General features: G+C 47.3%; 2 protein-coding genes across 2 annotated transcripts; both read left to right on the top strand.

Annotated features, from left to right (window-relative positions):
• Nucleotides 1-15,752: 15,752 nt before the first annotated feature.
• Nucleotides 15,753-17,351, top strand: LOC136508260 (universal stress protein PHOS34-like). Its single transcript, XM_066502909.1, has 4 exons — nt 15,753-16,163; nt 16,238-16,326; nt 16,467-16,588; nt 17,019-17,351. Exons 1-4 carry the CDS (start codon nt 15,965-15,967, stop codon nt 17,107-17,109), a joined length of 501 nt encoding a protein of 166 aa, XP_066359006.1. The 5' UTR covers nt 15,753-15,964; the 3' UTR covers nt 17,110-17,351.
• A 1,941-nt stretch (nt 17,352-19,292) lies between these two features.
• LOC136509285 (universal stress protein PHOS34-like) lies at nt 19,293-20,466 on the top strand. The gene is made up of 3 exons (XM_066504097.1): nt 19,293-19,689; nt 19,834-19,955; nt 20,118-20,466. The coding sequence occupies exons 1-3, from the start codon at nt 19,384-19,386 to the stop codon at nt 20,203-20,205; spliced, it is 516 nt and encodes a 171-aa protein (XP_066360194.1). The 5' UTR covers nt 19,293-19,383; the 3' UTR covers nt 20,206-20,466.
• The last annotated feature ends 787 nt before the right edge of the window (nt 20,467-21,253 follow it).

Raw genomic sequence — 21,253 nt, 5'->3', positions numbered from 1 at the left:
TTTCAATCTCCCCCTTTTTGGTGATTGATGACAATACTACCTCGAGTATGAGAAAGAGTTGAGGTTTTTGACATGCTTGGTTCATATAAGCTTTTGGCAATAAGAACAAGAGTGTTAGGCAAGCTTATATAACCCAAGCCAACATGATGTACTCAAAAGATATGAAATAAGCATGAGTACAAGTAATAAAGCTCATTCGCATCGGAGTGAAACGCGGAAGCAAAGCAAATGAGCATAGCACAAGTGATGTGACATATAAGTAATTCAAAGTAGAGGGCACACATGTCACATATCACAATTACATAGATATCACTATCACATAGAAATAGTTTGATGCATAAAAGTAAACACATGAATGCATAATAGTGTATCACACATAAAAGACAAATATGATAGATAGTCTAAGTAAACTAAGCTCCCCCTAGATATGTTGCTCCCCCTAAGACTAACATACTCGATCCCTCTCTCCCTTTGCCATCAAACACCAAAACCTAAGGGTCGATCGACGGGGCTGTAGCGGACGAGTCAGGCGCTGAGGGACGAGGAGCAAGCTAGAACTAAGTGCCATCATCATCTGAACCAGAGCTTTGAGCAGTCTAACCCTTTGTAGCTGGAAGCGACGCTGAAGCAGTCTGGGTTAGATCAACAACTAGAGCTGCTGTAGACTATGCAGGTATGACTAGAATAGCCGTCTCTAATGATGCCACTGAGGAAGGGAATGTCTCTATAGTCCCGATAATAGGTGCAACTATAGAAGGACCTGGGACATGCAAATATGATGGAGTAGGCTGCCCTATCAACTCACTAAAAGTCACTCCAAGACTCCTAGAGACTAAAGTGTCTAGCACTAGTACCGAAGAAGTCTGAGCCGGTGTGAAGCCCATCTGAAGAGGTGTGAACTATGGGGATAACATGGGCGAAGCAAACCACTGGGACACCTGCTCTGTAGGTGAAGCAAACTATGCTAGTCGTTGTCCCTAACTCTGAAGCCCACTATGCTGTAACGCTGGAGTCATAGAAGTGGTGGTAGGCTGACCAAGCTAGGATGAAGGCTGTGGTGGTGGAACCCTAATAGCTATCACTACATGCTACATAAATCCAAGGAGCTACTGTTGCATGAGGAGCTGCTACTGATGCATGGCCTGCTGCTGCCGCTGAAACTCATCCTATCGAGCCTGGAACTGTGCAAAAGTAGCGGCGGTCTCCTGAGCCTAGCGAGCCTGATCCTGCCTCATCTGCTCAAGTATGGCAAGTAGAGCAGGGTTAGTCTACGGTGTAGATAGAGCTGAACTGGAGCTACCGGCCTCATAATCATGGAGGCATCAGAGGAATATCATGGTAGTCCTCATCTGAGCTGTCACTGGGATCGCTCTCGACCATCCCCTCCTGCTGAGCATCTAACTGCTCCTCCTCAATAGCTGCTATGCCCTTAATAGTATCATCCTATTGGGCTGTAGTCTCTGGCACCTCTGGACGATGGCGTGGCTGGCTTGGTGCAGTCGGTGTACTATGGCGGATCATCTGAGTCAGGTTATATGCAGGGAACTCTGTCGTAGCACCACTGTACTCAGCTAGCATCTCAGGCGACCTCATTGTAACTGCCCTATGAATAAGAAATGTGATCCAGTGAGCATAGGGCAACTATCGATGACCTCTAAACCCCTCAGCAATAGTATCCTCCATCTCTGATAGAAGGAGATCCCAAATATCAAACACTGTCTGCTGCATCAAACAGTTCAGTAGCCACAACTGTATGTGAGTCAAGCCCTCGTGATACCCCATCCTTAGAAGCATTGTCCTCCTCATAATGGCATCAAGCACTCTAGTAGTGGGAGTAAGATCACTGGGTGTCCTGCTAGACCCCTCACCGAATGGCTCTATGAAGCAGTGGCGGACTAGATCTATAGGGGGCACCATCCCGCCATGAGGACGTCTGGGGGCGCTGTCTGTCCATAGCAAACCCAAGATGGAACAATAGACTCCGGGATAGGTCCACCATACACCGTCTTCGAATTCGGCTCTAACATCACATCCTTCACATGGTTCATCTAGCGTACCTAGATGAGATGCAAGATACAAGTGCATGAATATGAAGAATGGTAATATGAGATGCATCATATAATAGCATTCAAGGCAAACATAAGATCATGCAAGACATAGGCACCTAGAGTTATTTAACTAAACATCACACAACCTATTATAGAGGGATAGCAAGCATATTAGGTATGGCATACAAGTGAACTTAAGTTCAGATATTGCACACATACATCGATCAAGAACTAACCAACATGTTTAACCAAACAAGAGCAAGCTAAAGTAATCACCTAGCACATGTATAGAAATCTGGACAGCAGCACAGCAGTCAATTGTTTTATCCATAACTGGAGATCCAGACATCCGAAGAAGGTGATACTAGACTTTTTGGAAAGCTAATGAAATTGCCTATAATATTGTTATTATAACAAAAAGCTTATTCTAAAGCTAACTAGGTCAAACATACTAATGTTTTAGATCTGTACAGAACTAGGACATAAAAGTAGTAGTAATTGCAACAATGCATAACTAGAGTTTTGGACACCAAACAAGCATGAACTTTAACTTTCTAGAAAGATTATTAAATTATCTAAAACATGTTTATTATCATCATAAGGTTATTCTACAATTAACAAGATCAATCAAGCACAATTGAGCACCTCTGTCCAGACTTAGACAGATTATGTCATGCAACTTCACAAGCTTATAACTGGAGCTCTACAACACCATAAGGGATGATCTAGGATAATTTGGAAAGATTAAGGAAATAACAATAACTCTTATATTATCACTAAGACATGATTTCATACTTAATTAGGTCAAACAATGCAATTTTTAAAATCTACACAAAGCATGGACCAAACATGAGAGATCATTTGTCAAATTCATAACTCCTAAACAATCGGGCCTACGATCATAAAATTTGAACAAAAGCAAGATTATGAAATTATCTACAACTTTTGTATTCACTATAACCATAGAAAACATCATTTACACCACGACAATAATTGCACAAGCAAAACTGCACATGTAGCCCAAACAACAGGGGTACAATTATAGACATAAAACTGATAGGAACTTCAGAGAAGCATAACTAGAGTTCTAGACCTCCAATAAACATGAATCATAACTTTTTGAAAATATTATGAAGTTACCTACAAGTTTATTATTATCATCTTAAGATGATTCTATAGATAACAAGGTCAATTAATCCAATGAATGCATCTCTATCCAAAACATGGACAAAATCTGATATGCCAATTTAAACAGCTATAACTAGAGTTCTGTATGTCCAACAAATGTGGTTCTAGACTTTTTAGAAAGACTAGAAAATTCTAAACTTTGTTATAAACACCTAGAGCTAATTCTACTATTAAAAAGGCCCCACAGTACCAACAAGGTAACCCTGTCTGGGTTTGGGCAGAAACATCCACAGAAATTTAAGCAACTATAACTAAAAATCTACTTAACCAAAAATTATGCTTTGTTGCTTTTTGAAAAGCTTAAGAAAATTAATACAACTCATTTATTGTCATCAAGGCATGATTCAAAACTTAACTGAGCCAATTAATACAAACATGCAGGCCTATTCAGAATAGGAGCAAAGCAACATAGGGCATTTGCTATTTTTATAGCTCTTAAACTATCAATATTAAACTCCTGAAATTTTTACCACAACATACACATAGCATCAGTAGCCTACCATAAAAATTTTACATTTATTTGAGCAAAACAACTGTAGTTATGAAAAAGACAAGACATAACTAGTATTAAAAACCTAACTGAATAAATTGATTTTTACAGCAAAAACTTTAAATGAACGCATGCCATATTATAGATCTATTGCATATATAATTTCACAAGAATTCCAAAAAGTCTTCATTTACTATTTTACGATTTTTCTACTAATTACTATGAATTTGCAAAGTTGATCATCCAAATCTACATAAACAAAAGAAAAGGAATGTAGATCTTGCATCGGGGATCCTGTAGTTTCCACAAATTAAACTCGAACAAATAGATCCTTTCTGGCACTATTCATCTAAGTCATGGCTTCACACTTAGGCCCTCCCACTTCTTCATATTCTTGCTCGTGGTCCTTCGCATTCTCTTCATCACAGCAATGGAGTAGAGCATTGCTTGGGCCGGCCGAGCTCGGCCAGCGAGAGTCGGCAGCGGTGGGGAGGCCACGGCCGCGCCTGGTCAACGACACGGCCAGATGCAGCTCGTGGCCCTCCTGGCCACGTGCGCGGGCGGCATGCCACGACGGTGGCCTGCAGCGACGGCGAAGTCACTGGCAACGGCGGTGAGATGCTTCAGGCAAGCATGCGCAAGGTGGAGAGGGAGGTCATAGGGCTGGTGGTGGCTTGGGCAGAGGTGAAGAGCAGCAGGGCTGGCGGCAGCGAGTTTCGCTCGGCGGCGTCAATGGCGGCCGCGTCATGGAGCACGTGCGCGACGCCAGAGAGCAAGGGAGGAAGAAGGGGAAGCTCGGCGTCCACTTCTGGAGGGCGTAGGGATGCAGAGCTGAGCCTGACAAGGACGTAGCGAGGCAGGGGGCGCAACAGTGGAGGTGGGGTGCGCGGCGGCCATGCGACGTTTCGCCGAACACCTGGCGGGCAGCGACTTGGGGAAGGTGGGACATGATTTGGGCCAGCTCTAAGCTGAATTAGACATTGGGCCCAAAATGAAGTTTGATCTACATGGACTGCTCTACAATTTTCATTTAGGGACCATGGTCATTAGGGTAGTAGATTAGAGGTTAATTACACTCCAAGATGGCATTGTCAATGCATTGACAACGATTAACAAACTCCAAAATTGATGGTCAAAATGAAGTCAAACTGGTGCCATGTTTTTGTATACTCTCCTCCAGTAAATTGCCTCCAACTTTTATCTTTGGACCAAATTGAGTTGCTTAACAAAATTTGGAGAACGCGGAATGCCAATGTCGATGTTAGTTAAGTAACAAAGTAAACTTTTGCTATTTTGGAAACTATTTTTGAAGATCCAAATGAACTCCAAATTTGATGAGACTTGATCTATTGTTTTCAACATGAAAAGTACTTCAACTCATCTTAAGGAATCCAATTGAGCTACCACATGAATTTGGACAATAAAATGTCGCAAAGAAGTTAACTTGCTACTATCACTTCAGGGACTTAGAAAAATTTCTGGGAACCTAAGACAGCAGCTGATTCAATCTTCAAGCCTCTGTTTGACTTAGTTCCAAGCTAATCTGGCTCTTGGTACAAAAACAAAGTTTGTTCTACATAACATGGACTACAACTTTTATTTAGGTTCCACTACCATGCAAACACTCTAAGCCATAGTTCAAACCAAGTCAAAGTAGCATCATGGTAAAGCTTAAATTAGAGTTTTAGACCGATTGAGGCATTTTCTTAACTTCTTCTCAACACGAACCCTTCATGACTTTTGTTGTAGAGTTCAATTAGAGTCATTTGGACAAGGTAGCAAGGTTTGGTCGACATCTCATATTCCCATTTACTTAATAAAACAATCTAAGAAAGATTATAACTTATCATTTCATGTGACTTCTTGATTCCAAACTTTATGAAACTTTTCCACCAGTCTAGATGGATGCATGTTAATGTAATGTACATGGAATGAACATGTTTAACATTACTCTTGCATAATCTTAACAAGGGTACACATGTAAGTAAGGGTGTGTTGTCCAAGTTTAAGTTGGAGCTCACTCTTGTAGATTTGATCTTGACACCTTCATCACCAATTAACATGTCATGTTTGAGCTCAAACCCATTCTTAACTGGTGACAAACACCTAGGGTGTTACAAGCTAGTCCTCGTTGTGGCAATTCACTCACTTGAAGGTTCACGCGCTAATTGGCATCACACGCCAAACCCTCAATAGGGTGCAGCACAACCAACACAAGATGAGGATCACACAAGCCACGAGTAATCCACTAGAGTACCTTTTGGCTCTCCATCCGGGAAAGGTCAAGAACCCCTCACAATCACCATGATTGGAGTCAGAGACAATCACCAACCTCTGCTCGACGATCCTCGCTGCTCCAAGCCATCTAGGTGGTGGCAACCACCAAGAGTAACAAGCGAATCCCACAGCGAAACATGAACACCAAGTGCCTCTAGATGTAATTTCTCAAGCAATGCACTTGGATTCTCTCCCAATCTCACAAAGATGATGAATCAATGATGGAGATGAGTGGGAGGACTTTGGCTAAGCTCACAAGGTTGCTATGTCAATACAAATGGCCATGAGATTGAGCTTGAGCCGGTCACGAATAGAGCCGTTGGGTACCATGGGCCACTCACTGTGGGCCAACCGGATGCGCCGATCAGAGGAGACCGGACGCACCCCTCCAGCGTCCGATTGCCCAATGAGCACCACGTGTCCCCTGCTTTGAATGTTAGCTGCATGATGCCAACGGCTAGTAGCCGTTCCCACGTGCTTTAAGTCATGACCGGATGCGCTCGCGAACGACCTGACTCACCAGCGTCGCGTCAGGTCAGCACAACACCGTGCACCTCCAACAAACGACCGAACGCGCTGATCAACACCAACACCCATGTGTCAGGTCACTTCCAGAGAGGTTCCAGAGCACCTAAAACGTGACCGGACGCACACCGGAGTCCGGTCTTCCTTTGCCTCACTGCTCGCCGCCACATCACCAAGCGTCAGCCTGACCGAACGCACCATCAACGCGTCAGGTCACAAGGTGACCCAGCGTCCAGTCACATGGCCAAACTAGCTCGAGCATGCCACCTTGCTTTAAAATTGACCGGACGCCACTTGGCCAAGTCTGGTCAACATGTCACCAGCGTTTGGTCACTGTTAGATAGTGAAAAACACCTTGTTCACTTTACCAACTTCTCCACCCTTGCTCAAATATGCCAACCACCAAGTGTATCACCTTGTGCACATGTGTTAGCATATATTCACAAATATTTTCAAGGGTGTTAGCTCTCCACTAGATCTAAATGCATATGCAATGAGTTAGAACATCTAGTGGCACTTTAACAACCGCATTTCAATACGAGTTTTACCCTTCTTAATAGTACGGCTATCGATCCTAAATATGATCACACTCACTAAGTCTCTCGATCACCAAACCAAAATGGACCTATGGATTTCACCTTTGCCTTGAGCCCATTTTGTTTTTCTCTTTCTTCTTTTCCAAGTTCAAGCACCTTGATGATCACCATGCCATCACCATCATCATGATCCTCATTTGCTTCACCACTTCGAATTTGCCACCTATCTCATAATCACTTTATTGAACTAGGTTAGCACATATGGTTTCATCAATTCACCAAAACCAAACTAGAGCCTTCAATCATCCGACTCATCTTGATCATCATCATTGTCATCGTCGTCATCATCACCCATGCTAGAATCACTGCTGTCACTAGAAGAGCTCGATCCGTCCACCTTCACATCCTTAGAACCCTTGCTATCACCCTTCTCCTTCTCCTCCTCCTCATCATCAGACAAAATATCATGCATAATAGGAATGCTAGCGAGGCTCGGCATCTTGTGAGCAGGAAGAGAAACCCCAGCAACACTGGGCCGTGGCGCCACTAACACCGTAGTCCCAGGCCTCGATGAACCAATAGGAGGAGCAACGGTGGATGCAGGAACCTTCATAACAATAGTCCTATCAACCTTCACCCACCCGAGTGCCCTCATCCACGCCCACCTCGCTTAGACGTGCTGATTCCCTTTCCTCTAGACTTGGCCCTCTTCCTTTTCTTGGCACCCTCGACATCTTTCAAATCAACCGTCGGCCAGTCGGGGTACGTCAACCCAAGCATGTCAAAGCACCGGTTAACCCGAGGCCGATCGGCCAATGCAATCTTTATCAATTTATTCTTCGGGGTCCCAATAGCACCGATGAGATCCTCGATGGTCTCAGCAACCCTTCAGTACACAGCTTGCACTCCCTCCATGGGGGTCTTACACTTCTGGATCACCTTCGACCAAGCTTTCCAAACATCGATTCCGAGCCCCCGTAGGCCCCACAAATGATACCTCTCATCATCCCTAACTGCGAACCAGGTCTAATTTGCCTTCAAAGAAAGAACCTTTGCACAAACAAACTCCTCAACTAAGTCACACATGCACTGATGGCACGACAAAGCCCTAAGCGCATCCATAGCAGCAACACAGACATTTGTCATAACACCTTTGGAAGTAACACTATCAAGCTTTGATGGCTTACCACACAATCTAGGCTCGCCCTCTAACCTTAGATAAAACCAATTCTCAGTCCACGGCGAGGACCACTTATTCTTGCCTGAACCAGAACCTCCACACCATGACGATAGACGAAGGTGTAAACTCCAAACTGTAACAAAATAGCTTTGCCATTGATGTTCATCTTCTAGGGCTGGGGGTGAACCCAGTGAAGACGGACAAAACCCTTGAGGTCTGGCTCAACCCCCTGAGACTTACACCCCCAAATATAGATGCTCAACTTCACAAAGCTAGAAGGGTTCAACTGGTGAAACTTGAGATTGAACCTCTTCATAACACCAATGACAAGTGGATACGGTGGGAACCTCAACCCAGCATCAAAGAACTCCTTGTAAACAACCACCTCATCATCATGGGGATTTGGAACAGTCTCACCCTTCGACGGCCTCGCAGCATCCCGAACAAACCAACCAGACTGTGCAAAGCTATCCAGATCACTGGGCGTGATTCGTGAGAGCCCAAACTCGAAGCTCACAACAACATCCGACCTAGACTCGACAACGTCCGCCCCCTCAACCACCTTCACCGTCTGCTTTGTGCGAGCCATCGAGCTGCAACAACACAACATCTAGAAAACTAGTAAACAAACACAAACCCTCGCACAAAAGGGAATTTTACTAACATACAATAATCAACGTACCTTAGCGAGCACGACGAGTCAGAAGAAGCCAACAGAGCAAAGAGCCTCGCAAAAGGAAAAACCCCGCATAATAAACAAGCCTCGCAAGAACTCAACCCTTGGCCAGCAATCTCGGCGGCAGCAGAACGACAGCAAACCAAAGGCGCAGTAAAGAAAAGCCCTAAAACTACCACGGCTATTTATAGCCGCCAGCCGCCTGCACCCAAAAAAACATAAGAGACACATATCCCAAAAAATCAGCAACAGTGAGAGGCGCTAATCCCAAAGAAAACGAAAGCTACCTCCTATAATCACGCATCCCATCAAGCACCACAATAGGCCCAAAACTAGAGCCTAGCATCAGTCCAGATCAACAGGGGCATCGCTGGACCGGGCCATGAGCTGCATACCTTCGCTCACTTCCCTCCCTTAGTTGTTATGTTGCTCTGACCCATCACGCTGAGCCCGACCCTCGAGGGGCTACTGTTGGGGGAGTCTCCCCCGGCCCAGCTCCTTCCTTGGCCTTCGACTCAATGATGTCTCAACTAACTCCCTCACGACGAGCGTCGACCCTCGCCGGCGAGGGTATGTTCCAACCGTCGAGTTGTGTCTTCATGCTTGGGCAGGTACCTCGAGGTCCACCGTACCCGTGGAGCGAGGGAGAAGGGAGCCTCGACGACGACGATGAGCGGACCCTCACCGTGAGTACGCGGAGGTCTGGTGCCCGTCGGGGAGGGGTACCATGCCGGTAGAGGAGACGCCCCCGACCAGGGAGGCGGGCCCGAGGAGTTGGTGGCCATTGGATGAAGTTTTTGACCGTACCCTTCCTCACTACGTTATGTTTTTCCTTTTGGGGCCTTGCCCTACTGTAATTTCACCGTGCACCTGAGTGTGACCTATAAATAACCGGGTGGCTCATGTAAGACGGGAGGATCTTTTTTGGGATAAATTAATGGACACTTGATCCGCATTTTCATGACCCCTCTACCTTCCCTACGCCAGATATCCTACTCTAATTACTGCGGGAAACCCTCGGCCTCTCCTCGCGTGCTCGAGCGAGGGTGAGAGACCAGGAGTGACCCCACACACTTGATAAGCCATTGCAAAACATATGCAACATCTAGATAAAACACTTGCAACATATGTGTGAAGCATATGCAACATTCAAATAAACACACTAGCAACATACGTTTGAAAAAACAGATGAAACATTTCGACGCTTGCAACATAGGTGTATAGCCATTGCAACATATGCAACATCCCGATCTACTTTTGCAACATCTATATGAAACACTTGCAACAAACCTCTGAAACATCTGAAACACTTTAAAGATACGCTTGTAACATGCGCTTTCAGCAAAACCCTGGTAGGCGGAGTACTTCATAGCGGGATCCGGCTGTGCGGTCACGGTGGAGAAGGAAGAAGGCAGTGAGCGAGGGTCCACGCAAGCAGCGGCGGCCATCCAGGCCAGCCCACGCTTGGCGCGGCACGGGCGGCCCAGCACACAGCCGTAGCACGCGCAACCAGCTCGATGACTACCTGGTCGAGGGCACGGTCGGAGCGAGCAGCGAGAGGCGTGGGTGGAGCGCGTGGTGGGCAAGGGCGTGGAGCGAGCGACGCGAGATGGGTCGCGCAGCAGGGAAGCGCGGTAGCAGCGACGGACGCCCTGGCCTACCATAATCGGAAAAAAATCGTTTACAGTAACGAAGGGGGAGCTAGTGGTAAATTCCCTTACAAGCTGTTACAAGCTTTGACATATCTTTTCTTCTTTCCTCCCTGCTGTATAAAGGTTAAATTCCATATTCAATAGATTGTTAAGAAAAAAAAACTTGCAGAAACTGTTTTTTTTTGCCAGGATTACGCTTGCCAAATCTTGCAGAAAGGTTTATCAGTGGCTCCAATTAGAAAGTCCTCTTTGGAATTTGTGAATTTTTTATTCTGTAGATGTACAGAATTCTTGTGCAATCCTGCGATATTTCTACGTTCCAAAGAAACATATAATTATTGTTTGAGCTGAACCTCGACTGCAATGATGGCAGGACCCTGTTCCAGATTAGGACTCCACCGAAAGCAGAGTTTTAGGCAACCGGTTTTGCGCGGCTGCACTTGGGCAGGCGAGAACCGAGGACAGTTGATGAATTAAGAAGGTGCAGGACAGCCGGACTGCGGGAGGCAGGCGGCATCTGGGCTGGGATGCGGTGGAACGGAGAGGGCTCGGCGGAGCGCAGCCAAACCAACCTCCCCCGCTGCCGCCGTGGCTTTGGAAATTGGTATGGCATATACCCTCTCAGATGCCGCGTCAAACTCGGTTCCGGTCGTTGTTGGCTGCTGTTGCCATGCTTTATTTGTCTCACGCTGTTGTATCAAAGTGCTGCTGTCTTCGTCTCTAACATTTGCCGCTTGCGAGTGGTGGGGGTAAATTTCTATGTGGTGTGCTCGTAAGTTTGTAGTTCGAAATCGTAACTGTCGTCTTGACATATTAGTACGTCACATCACATGAGTGGCACCAAAAGAGCATGCATGCGGTCCACTATTGGGGGTTCCAAATTTCTCTGTGGTAAATCTCTACCTTGAAATCCTAACTGTCTTGGCATATTTTGCCATATCTGTCACACACACACAAAATATATATATATACAGTCGGGTCTTTCATATTCTATTTCTTTTCTTTTTTAATATATAATATATAGATCGTGAGTCTTATTCTTTGGTGAGACAAGTTATTAGCATATATATATCACCATGGGAATATGGGATACCAAACAGCATATCACACCGGCTTTTTTTTTTTTGAACGCACATATCACCGGCCTCAGATCGGCCCATCAGCGCATGAGCATTCAAGTATGAGATAGGGATGATATGACAAGCGGCGGCTCACATCCATGCCATGCATGAAACTACTGCACAATTATTAGTGTCTACAGGCCGATCGAATAATTGAGCTTTCGGGAATGGAAAAAGGTGTGTTGTGCCAAAGCATTTTCCCCTGGATGATTCGGACGCTTTTGAGGCGGCTACGGAATTTTCCTAGAAGGTTAGTTGACAGGAGAGAGAAGAGAGAGAGAGAGAGAGAGAGAGAGAGAGAGAGAGAGAGAGAGAGAGAGAGGAATAATACTGCAGGTCTATCATGCATGGGACTGTGATTTATTTAGGACTTGGAGAAAAAAAACTGATTGGATGAGATGCTGGGGGGGGGGGGGGGGGGGGGGGGGGGAGGCTAGCGTCCGGACGCCCGTGTCTGCTGCGCTTGCCCACGTCCCATGCTGCTGCGCCCGCCCGCATGCCCGCGCCAACTTCACGTGGGGGCCGCGCCGCTTCTTTACCCATGCCTACGCGCGCCCTGGTGGGGTCACGATATGCGCCCGCTCCGTTTCTCACGCCTACCGCTCATACCCCTCTGCTCCCACGCGCATGCACGCGGGCCTAGCAGCTGCAGCAGGCGGCTGCTGCAATGGGTCCCACTGGAACATATGTGCAACGCCAGATCTAGTTTTGCAACATCTAGATGAAATTTTTTTTGCAACATATGTCCGAAAACAACTGAAATACTTGCAACAGATGTCTGAAACACCAGGAAAACACGCTTGTAGCCATGCAACATTCAGATAAAACACTTGCAACATACGTATGAAACACTTAAAACACTTGAAACATATGCTTGTAACATGCATGTATATGCAACATCCAGATCTACTTTTACAACATCCAGATGAAACACTTGCAACATACGTCTGAAACAGATGAAACATTTAGAACATACACATGAAAACAACATTGCAATATATGCAACATCCCGATATATTTTTGCAACATTGATATAAAACACTTGCAACATACCTCTGAAACATTTGAAACAATTAAAACAGACGCTTGCAACATGTAGTTTCAGTGCAACATCTCCTTATTGCCTGGGAGAGTGGATCCTCGTTGGTATGTGGAGTTCTATCTCGGACGTCGCGGGATGCACGCGGGCGAATTCGCCCCGGCCACGGTGAATTGGGTAGGCGGGCGTGAGATGTGCGTGGGCAGGCTCCGCCCGAGATGCCGTGAGCTGCACGAGGACGAGCTCAACACCCGGCCGCAGCGAGCTGGGCAGGCGGAGGCGGAGGTCTTCTTGGCCGCTGAACCGTCCGACCCTCGTGGTGGGGGCGGCAGCGGTCTCCCTCACCACGGGGCGGGTGGCGTAGCACGGCCGGTGGAGCTCGTGCGTACATGGCTAGCGGTGGCGCTCGACGCTCGTACATATGCCGACGCGTGGCGACGCTCGTGTGGACACAGGCGTTAGCATTGCTCGTGCATATGTGACCGAAGAGTGGGCAGTGCGGTGGAGCTGATGCGAATGGGAAGATAAGATGTCGCTCTCTTTTCTTTTCTTTTTAATTTTTTGAAGAAACCGTGTATGCCGATGAGGGGAGCAGGGCTGTGGGCTGGTCCGCAGCCTAGCTAGCCGCGTCCGGACTGACCGACGCGGGACGGATGCCCGTGGTGGAGCATTAGCGCAACAAAAAACTGATTGACAACAACCTATGACCTATGCAATGTGAAATGCCAAATTACATTATATAGAGTGAACATGTGCAGATGATAATGCCAACCACTACATCTCGAGCACTGGATGGATTAAGCTGGTATCTATAAACATGTGCTAATTGCACTACTTCTTATGCTAATTATTTTATCTATATATAGGCAAGTACAAGGACCTATGTACTACTTTGGCTTACAAGAAACGAGATTGTCAAGTGTCAAAAACAAGTGAAATTGTCTTTAACAAATGTCAACAAAAAAGAAAACTTCTTGTAGGCCTTGTTTAGGGGATGCACTGGCTCTAGCACTAGACATATTTGGGGAAATCCGATGACTAATTAGAAGAAACTCGTCATCCACGCTGGTCGTCCTCTAGAGATTGCACTGATGCATTTCTTTGTGTCTCATGAATGTCCATTCCATTTTAGAATTGGTTGCTAAGTTGATTTTCTTGTTTCAACTAAGTTTAACCGATGATTACTTGAGTATAGGGATGAAAACATTTGGAAACGGTCAGAAAAAACCTTTAGCCATTTTTGATTTCACATTTTGGTTGACACCCTGGGAACGATGCTTGGTCTAGGCAGCAATCTAAGACATCTAAATTTGGTTGTCTGGCCAGACAACTTTCTTTTTAGGGCCGCAACTAAACAGATCCTACTCCGTCAATATAAGGAATACAGTTTTGTACTAAGTCTAACTATAATAACTTTGACTAAGTTTATAGAAAAGAAGAAATACATAGAACTTGAAATTAGCTTAATTGGATACATTGTAGAATATTATTTTTATAATATACCTTTTTGATGCGGTAGATGTTAATATTCTATTCTACAAATTTGATCAAAGTTACTATGGTTTGACTTCTGACAAAATTGGATTCATTATAATTTAGGATAGTAGGAGTATGCTATATATAGAGAAAGAAAACACTGAGAACATGGTAGGTGGGCCAGATTTAGTGCCGTAGAAGGGGAGGGTACACGAGGACCGCGGAGCGAAAGTGAGCATGGGCTTAGCTTGCGCTGTTCCTCCAGTTTGGGCACCCAACTCTTCACAGCAGGCTACTTAATTGTGGGCCCTGGTACTATTCCTCTCCAGGATCCAGTATTATGAGAAGCAAGGCCCAGTTGGTCCAAGCAAGAGGTGTTTTTTTTTGTGTGTGTGTTTTTTGTGTTTTGTGACACCAATCCAAGAAGCAAGAGTTGGGAAACAGTCTACAGACCACCAGCGTGGGGGCTGAAAGATCTGTAATTTATATAAGGCCTCGTCGTTTCGACATGAACGGCCTGGAACGCGGCCCGTTCCACCTGGAATGATCTGGCCCGGTTCGAAATCAGGTCAGAAGTGGAACGGTTGTTCGGTTAGGTCTGGCCCGTAATGAAATCTGCTCGATCCTGGTCTTTCCCCCTCCCTTTTGGCCCGGAACAGAGCCGCACCATCGTAGGTCCGGATTCAATCTTCCACCTGGTTTGAGTGACACGAATGGAACCAGGGGTGTTTGGATCCTGTTACTAAAATTTAGGAGGTGTGTCGGGAGTATGTTACATGGGGTGTTCGGATACTAATAAAAAAACAAATTACATAATCCGTCAGTACTCCACGAGATGATTTTTTAAGCCTAATTAATCCATCACTAGCACATGTTTACTGTAGCAAAGGGTTGTCAAATCATGGACTAATTAGGCTCAAAAGATTCGTCTCGCAAATTAGTCGCAAACTATGTAATTAGTTTCGTAATTAGTCTATATTTAATACTCCATGCATATATCCAAATATTCGATAGGACAGCGACTAAAATTTAGGAGGGACAACCAAACACCCCCTTAATCCTGCCCTGGAATGAATAACGGTGTTGAACGATTCTAGAGTTGCCGAATGAGTTCCGGTTCGGTTCAGCGGCCGGCAACGGCCGGTGGAGGTGTCATCTCGTGCGTGCGTCGCCGTCTGGGCTCTCCTCTTCCCGTACGTCGTCGACGGGAAGCTCTATCGTGCCGTTGCGTGCATATATTAGGCAGGCGGCACCGGATCCGACTACCCGAGACGACGATTCCGGAAAGCGAGACTTACCATGAGCAAACAGCCTTGGATTGGTGAAACAAAAGAGAGCTGCCACTCCGATCTGATGTGACCGCCCGGAACTAGGAGGAGGAATCACGGGCGGAAGTCCACTTCCTTTGCATTGCATTATTATTAGAAATGCGGGACCCGCCCGCCCCTGGTCCCCACCTGCCAGAGGGCGATGCGTGCTCTGCTAACCAGTGGAGTGGAGAGCATCAGCTGCCGAGTGCCCAAGTAGTAGTGGTGCTATGCTATCCCGTGTCTTCTAGGCTCGTGTCGTGTGGGAGCACAAGACTAGCAGAGGTCGCGGCGAGTGATTGTGCGTGCTGTACAAGGAAGGAACCCAGGAAAGCGAGCTGCGAGCTGTCCAAGTCCAAGTGTCCAACCTTGGGAGAGGGATCCATCGAGGCGAGGAGCGAGGAGGACAGGCAGGAGAGGAGCCAGAGCCCGGAGGTAGCTAGCGAGCCATGGCGGAGGAAGCAGCGTCTGCGCCGCCGCCGGGGAAGATGACGATGGTGGCCGGGGTCGACGACAGCGACCACAGCTTCTACGCGCTGCAGTGGGCGCTGCAGCACTTCTTCCCGCCGGGACAGCCGCAGCAGTACCGCCTCGTCGTCGTCACCGCCAAGCCATCCGCCGCCTCCGCCATCGGCCTCGCCGGCCCAGGTACGCGGATCGATCTCCATTCCATATGCGGATTCCGAGCTCCCTGTGGCTAATCGATCGATCGACCCATTCAGGCGCCGCGGATGTGCTGCCGTACGTGGAGGCGGACCTCAAGAAGACCGCCCTGCGCGTCATCGACAAAGCCAAAGGCCTCTGCGCGCAGGTACATCATCATCAATCGAATCCCCCCCAGCTACCTGCAGTGATGATAATACTTAACACGAATTAAAGAAAAGAAAAAAACAGCAGGAGATCAGCTTGTTTTTATCCCCAACCTCATCTTCTTTGTGTGGTGTGCTGCAGGTGAGCGACGCTGTGTTTGAGGCGGTGGAGGGGGACGCTAGGGACGTCCTCTGCGAGGCGGTCGAGAGGCACCACGCCGAGATGCTCGTCGTCGGCAGCCATGGCTACGGAGCCATCAAAAGGTCTGTGCCATCTCACTGCCTCTGCTCTCTCCTCGTCTCCCCTGTTTCCCAAATACAGAGTTGTTGCCATCTTCACCTGTCACTGATTGCAAGGACTGCCCCTAACGAAAAGAAAATTTAAGTTGAATGAAAACCGTAATTTCACATGCTCATCTCCTTGAAATTGCTTTCACATCGATGGTGTTCGAGTTAGTACCTACTAATGTTCTCTTCCAGTAGTATTGAGAACAAAAGAAATAACTATTTTTAAGGATCTATCAATACATTCGTTTCGACCTACACATCATTTTCACTCTCTGTCTGCGTTCTAGGGAACTATTTAGTATTTACTAGAATGGCCATTGCTTTACATTTCAACTCCTCGCCTAATTCAAGTGTCTTCTTGTTCTCGTTCACTTTCGTATTATTGACTTTCCTCAACCTCCCTCAGGGCTGTTCTTGGAAGTGTGAGCGACTACTGCGCCCATCACGCGCACTGCACCGTGATGATAGTAAAGAAGCCCAAGCAGCACAAGCACTGATCAATGCTCCAGTTTGACAGATCACTGCGTATACTGCAAATAATATGTACTGTAAAGTTGTGAATAATTGGATCATCAACCATCACATCACACCTTCGGTTGCTTCTACAAGTAGTATCCGATGCAGTCCTTCTACATGGGGATTCAGAATTACAAATAATTGATTGTTCTCCAAACCTCAAAACAATGTATTGATTAATTAATACGTTGAAGTATATGTGATTGCAGCTTCTTTTCTGTGAGCCATGTGGGAGTGTATGTACATTTTCGGCGGAGCAAATGGTATGGTATATCTACAATCAGATGATAGGGTGATGCACGTGATGAATTCATCAGTCTGATACATGCTCCAAACTTGATTACACAGCGATGCCATGGTCCATGGACATGTTTGTTCTTGTGTTGAAGTTTGAACAGCACTTTTCCCAAGTATTGACGTCGATGGACTGTTTTTGTGTACAGATAAGTTGGTGAAATTCTCAGAGCCGCGTACGACAGTGCACACATGACCCTGGGCGTCCGCGATCTGGCTGATTTGTTGTGAGAGAAAAATACTGTTCCAGCTGAAAAAAACAAGCTAAAAAGTACGGATTATAAGACAAGCGAACAGGGCCGGCTTGTTTTTTCAGCGAAGCGAATGGAGCCGATCGCCAGCAGGCTCAAGCCCATGCATCCAGGCATCCAGCCACCGCGCACACGTGACCCTGCGCGTCCGCGATCCATCTTCCTTGATCGCCAGCAGGCGCAAGCCCATGCATCCAGCCACCCACGGCTCTTGTCGGACAGCCTACAGCTAATGCTGAAACTTTGTCGGAGTTCATCCAGTCACTCAGGCTGCCACTCCAGGAACCACTCATCACTTCTGCTCCGCGCCTGAGCGTCTCGCGTCGCAATGACTGCGATCTGGTGCCAAGGCGCAGTGACCGGCTCGCTGCGAAATCAGCATTCCGTGACCCCAAGCCTGAGAATCAGGCCAATCGAGTTCTCGTGAACAAGTGGCAGCGTCGACCTGACAATGCGCCGCATATGACGCCGGATCCTACCATCGCGATGAGGTCCCATGAGACGTACGCGGAACCGCTGTCTTCCAAGCGCGCGCGCCGCCATGCGTGTTCTGTTCCAGAAGGCTGGAGCGCGCAAGGGCAGGGTGCTGCTCGTGTCGGATTGACCAGGCCTAGCGGACACCGCTGTCCTAGCTCTTTCGTCGCACAATTAGTTTTTTAATTAATCAAACCAGCATGCGTTCCACCGTCGTGCGGTGCCTTTTGTTTGTGTTCAACCCATTAATAATGGCATCTCGCAGCGATGTGATGTTGGACATGTATGTATCGGAACTTCTTCGTAATGAAACACGTGCTAAGTGCGTTCTCGAAAAAAAAGACCCTGCGTGTCCGTCCAATGGAGCGCTGCCGCCAGTTTACCATCCGACACAGCCATGGCTCCCGTGCTAGCTCTCTCTTCCTCACTCGACCACCCTACATTCAGATCTATTTTTGCAACACTCAGATGAAACAATTGCAGCATACATTTGAAAACAGATAAAATATTTGAAACATACACTTGCAATATAGCCATTGCAACATATGCAACATCCAGTTATAACACTTGCAGCATACGTCTGAAACAGATAAAATATTTTGAACAAACTCTTGCAATATACATGTAGAGCCATTGCAACATGTGCAACATCTGGATCTACCTTTGCAACGTCCATGCAAAACACTTGAAATATACCTCTTAAACACTTGGAACATACGTTTGTAACACGCTTTTTCAGCGCAACATGACTCAGGCGGCGTGGCGAACTGACGCGGTGAAGGCGGCTCTGTGAGACGGCCGCGACTCCACGCGTACGAAGAGGTCCGTGTTTGGTCTGACGGACGCCCTACAAAAAGCATTATTGAATTCTTATTGGTAATTAGTTTGCTAATTTGGCTGTTCCCGTATGTTATCCCTCTCAAAGCACTACAAGATAATGTCTCTTGCTAATTACAGGCAAGTATAAACAAACTCTTGTAAAAAATAGTTGAACCTCCAATAGGAGGTTTTTGTATACGAACGTGGACATCCAAGCGTTTTCCGCGCTCCGGAGTCTCCTCCCGGCCGCTAGTCCCAGCTGCTTGGAGGGGCGGGCAGTTAAGTTGGTTACACAAATAGCCATCCTCCTCACTTTGTTCCCATGTTTTGTCCATCAATCACCATCTGCCATCGTCCCTGCCCTCGTTCCGTCACCGGCGGCGTATCGACCAACGACCTACAGAACAAACTGAAGACATGGCGGCGGAGGCGGCAGCAGGAGCAGGAGTCTCATCATCGTCATCAGGGAAGCCGGTGATGGTGGTGGGCATCGACGACAGCGACCACAGCTACTACGCGCTGGAGTGGACGCTGCAGCACTTCTTCGCGGCGGGGCAGCCGCAGCAGCAGTACCACCTCGTGGTGCTGACCGCCAAGCCCCCCGCGGCTTCCGTCATCGGCATCGCCGGCGTGGGCTCCGCCGACCTGCTGCCCACGGTGGAGGCCGACCTCAAGCGCACCGTCGCCAGGGTCATGGACAAGGCCAAGAAGCTCTGCACGGAGGTAATTTAATTATGCTTTGCAAAAGCTTACCCAAGAAGAACACGCCGCACGATGGCATCCTCGATGGATTGCCAATCAGCACAGATGCATGCATGAAACGACGACAACCTAGCTGATGATCTCGAGTTCCATGGGTGGGCGCAGGTGATCGACGTCAGCTACGAAGCGATCGAGGGGGACGCCAGGAGCGTGATCTGCGACGCGGTTGATCGGCACCACGCCGAGATCCTGGTCGTCGGCTGCCATGGCTACAGCAAGTGGAAGAGGTCCATCCATCATCTCTTTGACGCTCATCACCCATGCTTGAATTTGATCCAATCTGACATATATTTTGTAGCTTGGATTTGTCGATCATCACCCATGCTTTGCCCGTTATCAGCTCATATATTTTCATGAAATTAAGATTTACGTTAAACTCGTGTATGCAGGGCTGTCCTCGGGAGCGTGAACGACTACTGCACGCACCACGCGCACTGCACCGTCATGATCGTCAAGAAGCCAAAGCACAAGCACTGATATATGGAGTATGCTCCTGTGTTGGATAGTTGGATGTCGACGTCGTACGGGCTCGATTTCGGATCTATCGCTACTGGAAACTGAAAATTTCCTGTCGGTATAAACGCCACAGATAGAAAAATTATTATTGTACTGTCGGGCGAGAAAAAACGACAGGAAAATTAGCCAATCGACTGAAAAATTATTAATATCCTGTCGGTTTTGCACACTGACAGATTAATTATATTTTTTCTATCGGTATATTTGATAGACACAGTCAAATTTATTTATTTTCTGTCGGTGCATATTTTTTTTCTGTCGGTATATTTTCTAACACACAGGAATATTATAAGAAAAAATCCAATGCGTCTAAATTTGTTGCCAGTCCAGACATCCGGCGCCAAGCCAAAACCCAAAACCATCTGGTCTAGCCTCAGCTCGTACGTGAAGGCCCACAGCTCGTACGTGAAGCCCATGACTTAGGTTAATAAAAAAATAAAAGAACTCTTGAACGCATACTTCCTCAGGCCCGCATCGTGACCCCGTGAAGCTGCGGCTCCAGTTTGCGAGCTCACGTCACGTCTTCCCTTCCACGCCGCCTCTCTTCCTCGCGCCGCCCCTCTCCCGCGCCACTCGGCCGCACGTCGTCAGGCTGCTCCCCAACGCCCTCGCTCTGACCGGCGCTGCCGTCTGCCCCAAGGCCCTCGCTTCGACCTAAGGCGGCAGCTCGCTCCCTGCGCTACATTTGAGGTATTATCCTCTTCTTCGGTCTCTACTACTGCTGTGTTCATGGGATCCTCAATACTGCGACCAAGTCGCTGAAACCCATAACCCTAATCCCCAGATCTGCTTGTGGAGGTGTTTGTCACCACGAATCTACAGTCAGAGGAGCCCGTGGTGGAGCCCTAGGTGGAGGAGAAACATAGCAAAGGAGCTGAAGTAGCCCCCAGCGAAGGAGCCAGAGCAGCCTGTAGCATCGACTCAGATTTTGCTACTTCCACCTCAAAGTGTAAGCATTGTTTCTTTCTCGTTTTGCTGCAGTTAATTGGCCTATTGAATAAGTAAAATG

Source organism: Miscanthus floridulus, chromosome 15 (assembly GCF_019320115.1).
Source record: "Miscanthus floridulus cultivar M001 chromosome 15, ASM1932011v1, whole genome shotgun sequence".
Classification (NCBI taxonomy): domain Eukaryota; kingdom Viridiplantae; phylum Streptophyta; class Magnoliopsida; order Poales; family Poaceae; genus Miscanthus; species Miscanthus floridulus.
This window is presented reverse-complemented; position numbering and strand designations above follow the sequence as displayed.

Excerpts from the sequence above, each read along its gene's own strand:
- LOC136508260 (XM_066502909.1), top strand. The coding sequence starts at position 15,965 with ATGGCGGAGGAAGCAGCGTCTGCGCCGCCGCCGGGGAAGATGACGATG. Across the intron at positions 16,164-16,237 it reads CATCGGCCTCGCCGGCCCAG|GCGCCGCGGATGTGCTGCCG; the intron begins GTACGCGGATCG and ends CGACCCATTCAG. Across the intron at positions 16,327-16,466 it reads CCAAAGGCCTCTGCGCGCAG|GTGAGCGACGCTGTGTTTGA; the intron begins GTACATCATCAT and ends GGTGTGCTGCAG.
- LOC136509285 (XM_066504097.1), top strand. The coding sequence starts at position 19,384 with ATGGCGGCGGAGGCGGCAGCAGGAGCAGGAGTCTCATCATCGTCATCA. Across the intron at positions 19,690-19,833 it reads CCAAGAAGCTCTGCACGGAG|GTGATCGACGTCAGCTACGA; the intron begins GTAATTTAATTA and ends GGGTGGGCGCAG. Across the intron at positions 19,956-20,117 it reads GGCTACAGCAAGTGGAAGAG|GGCTGTCCTCGGGAGCGTGA; the intron begins GTCCATCCATCA and ends TCGTGTATGCAG.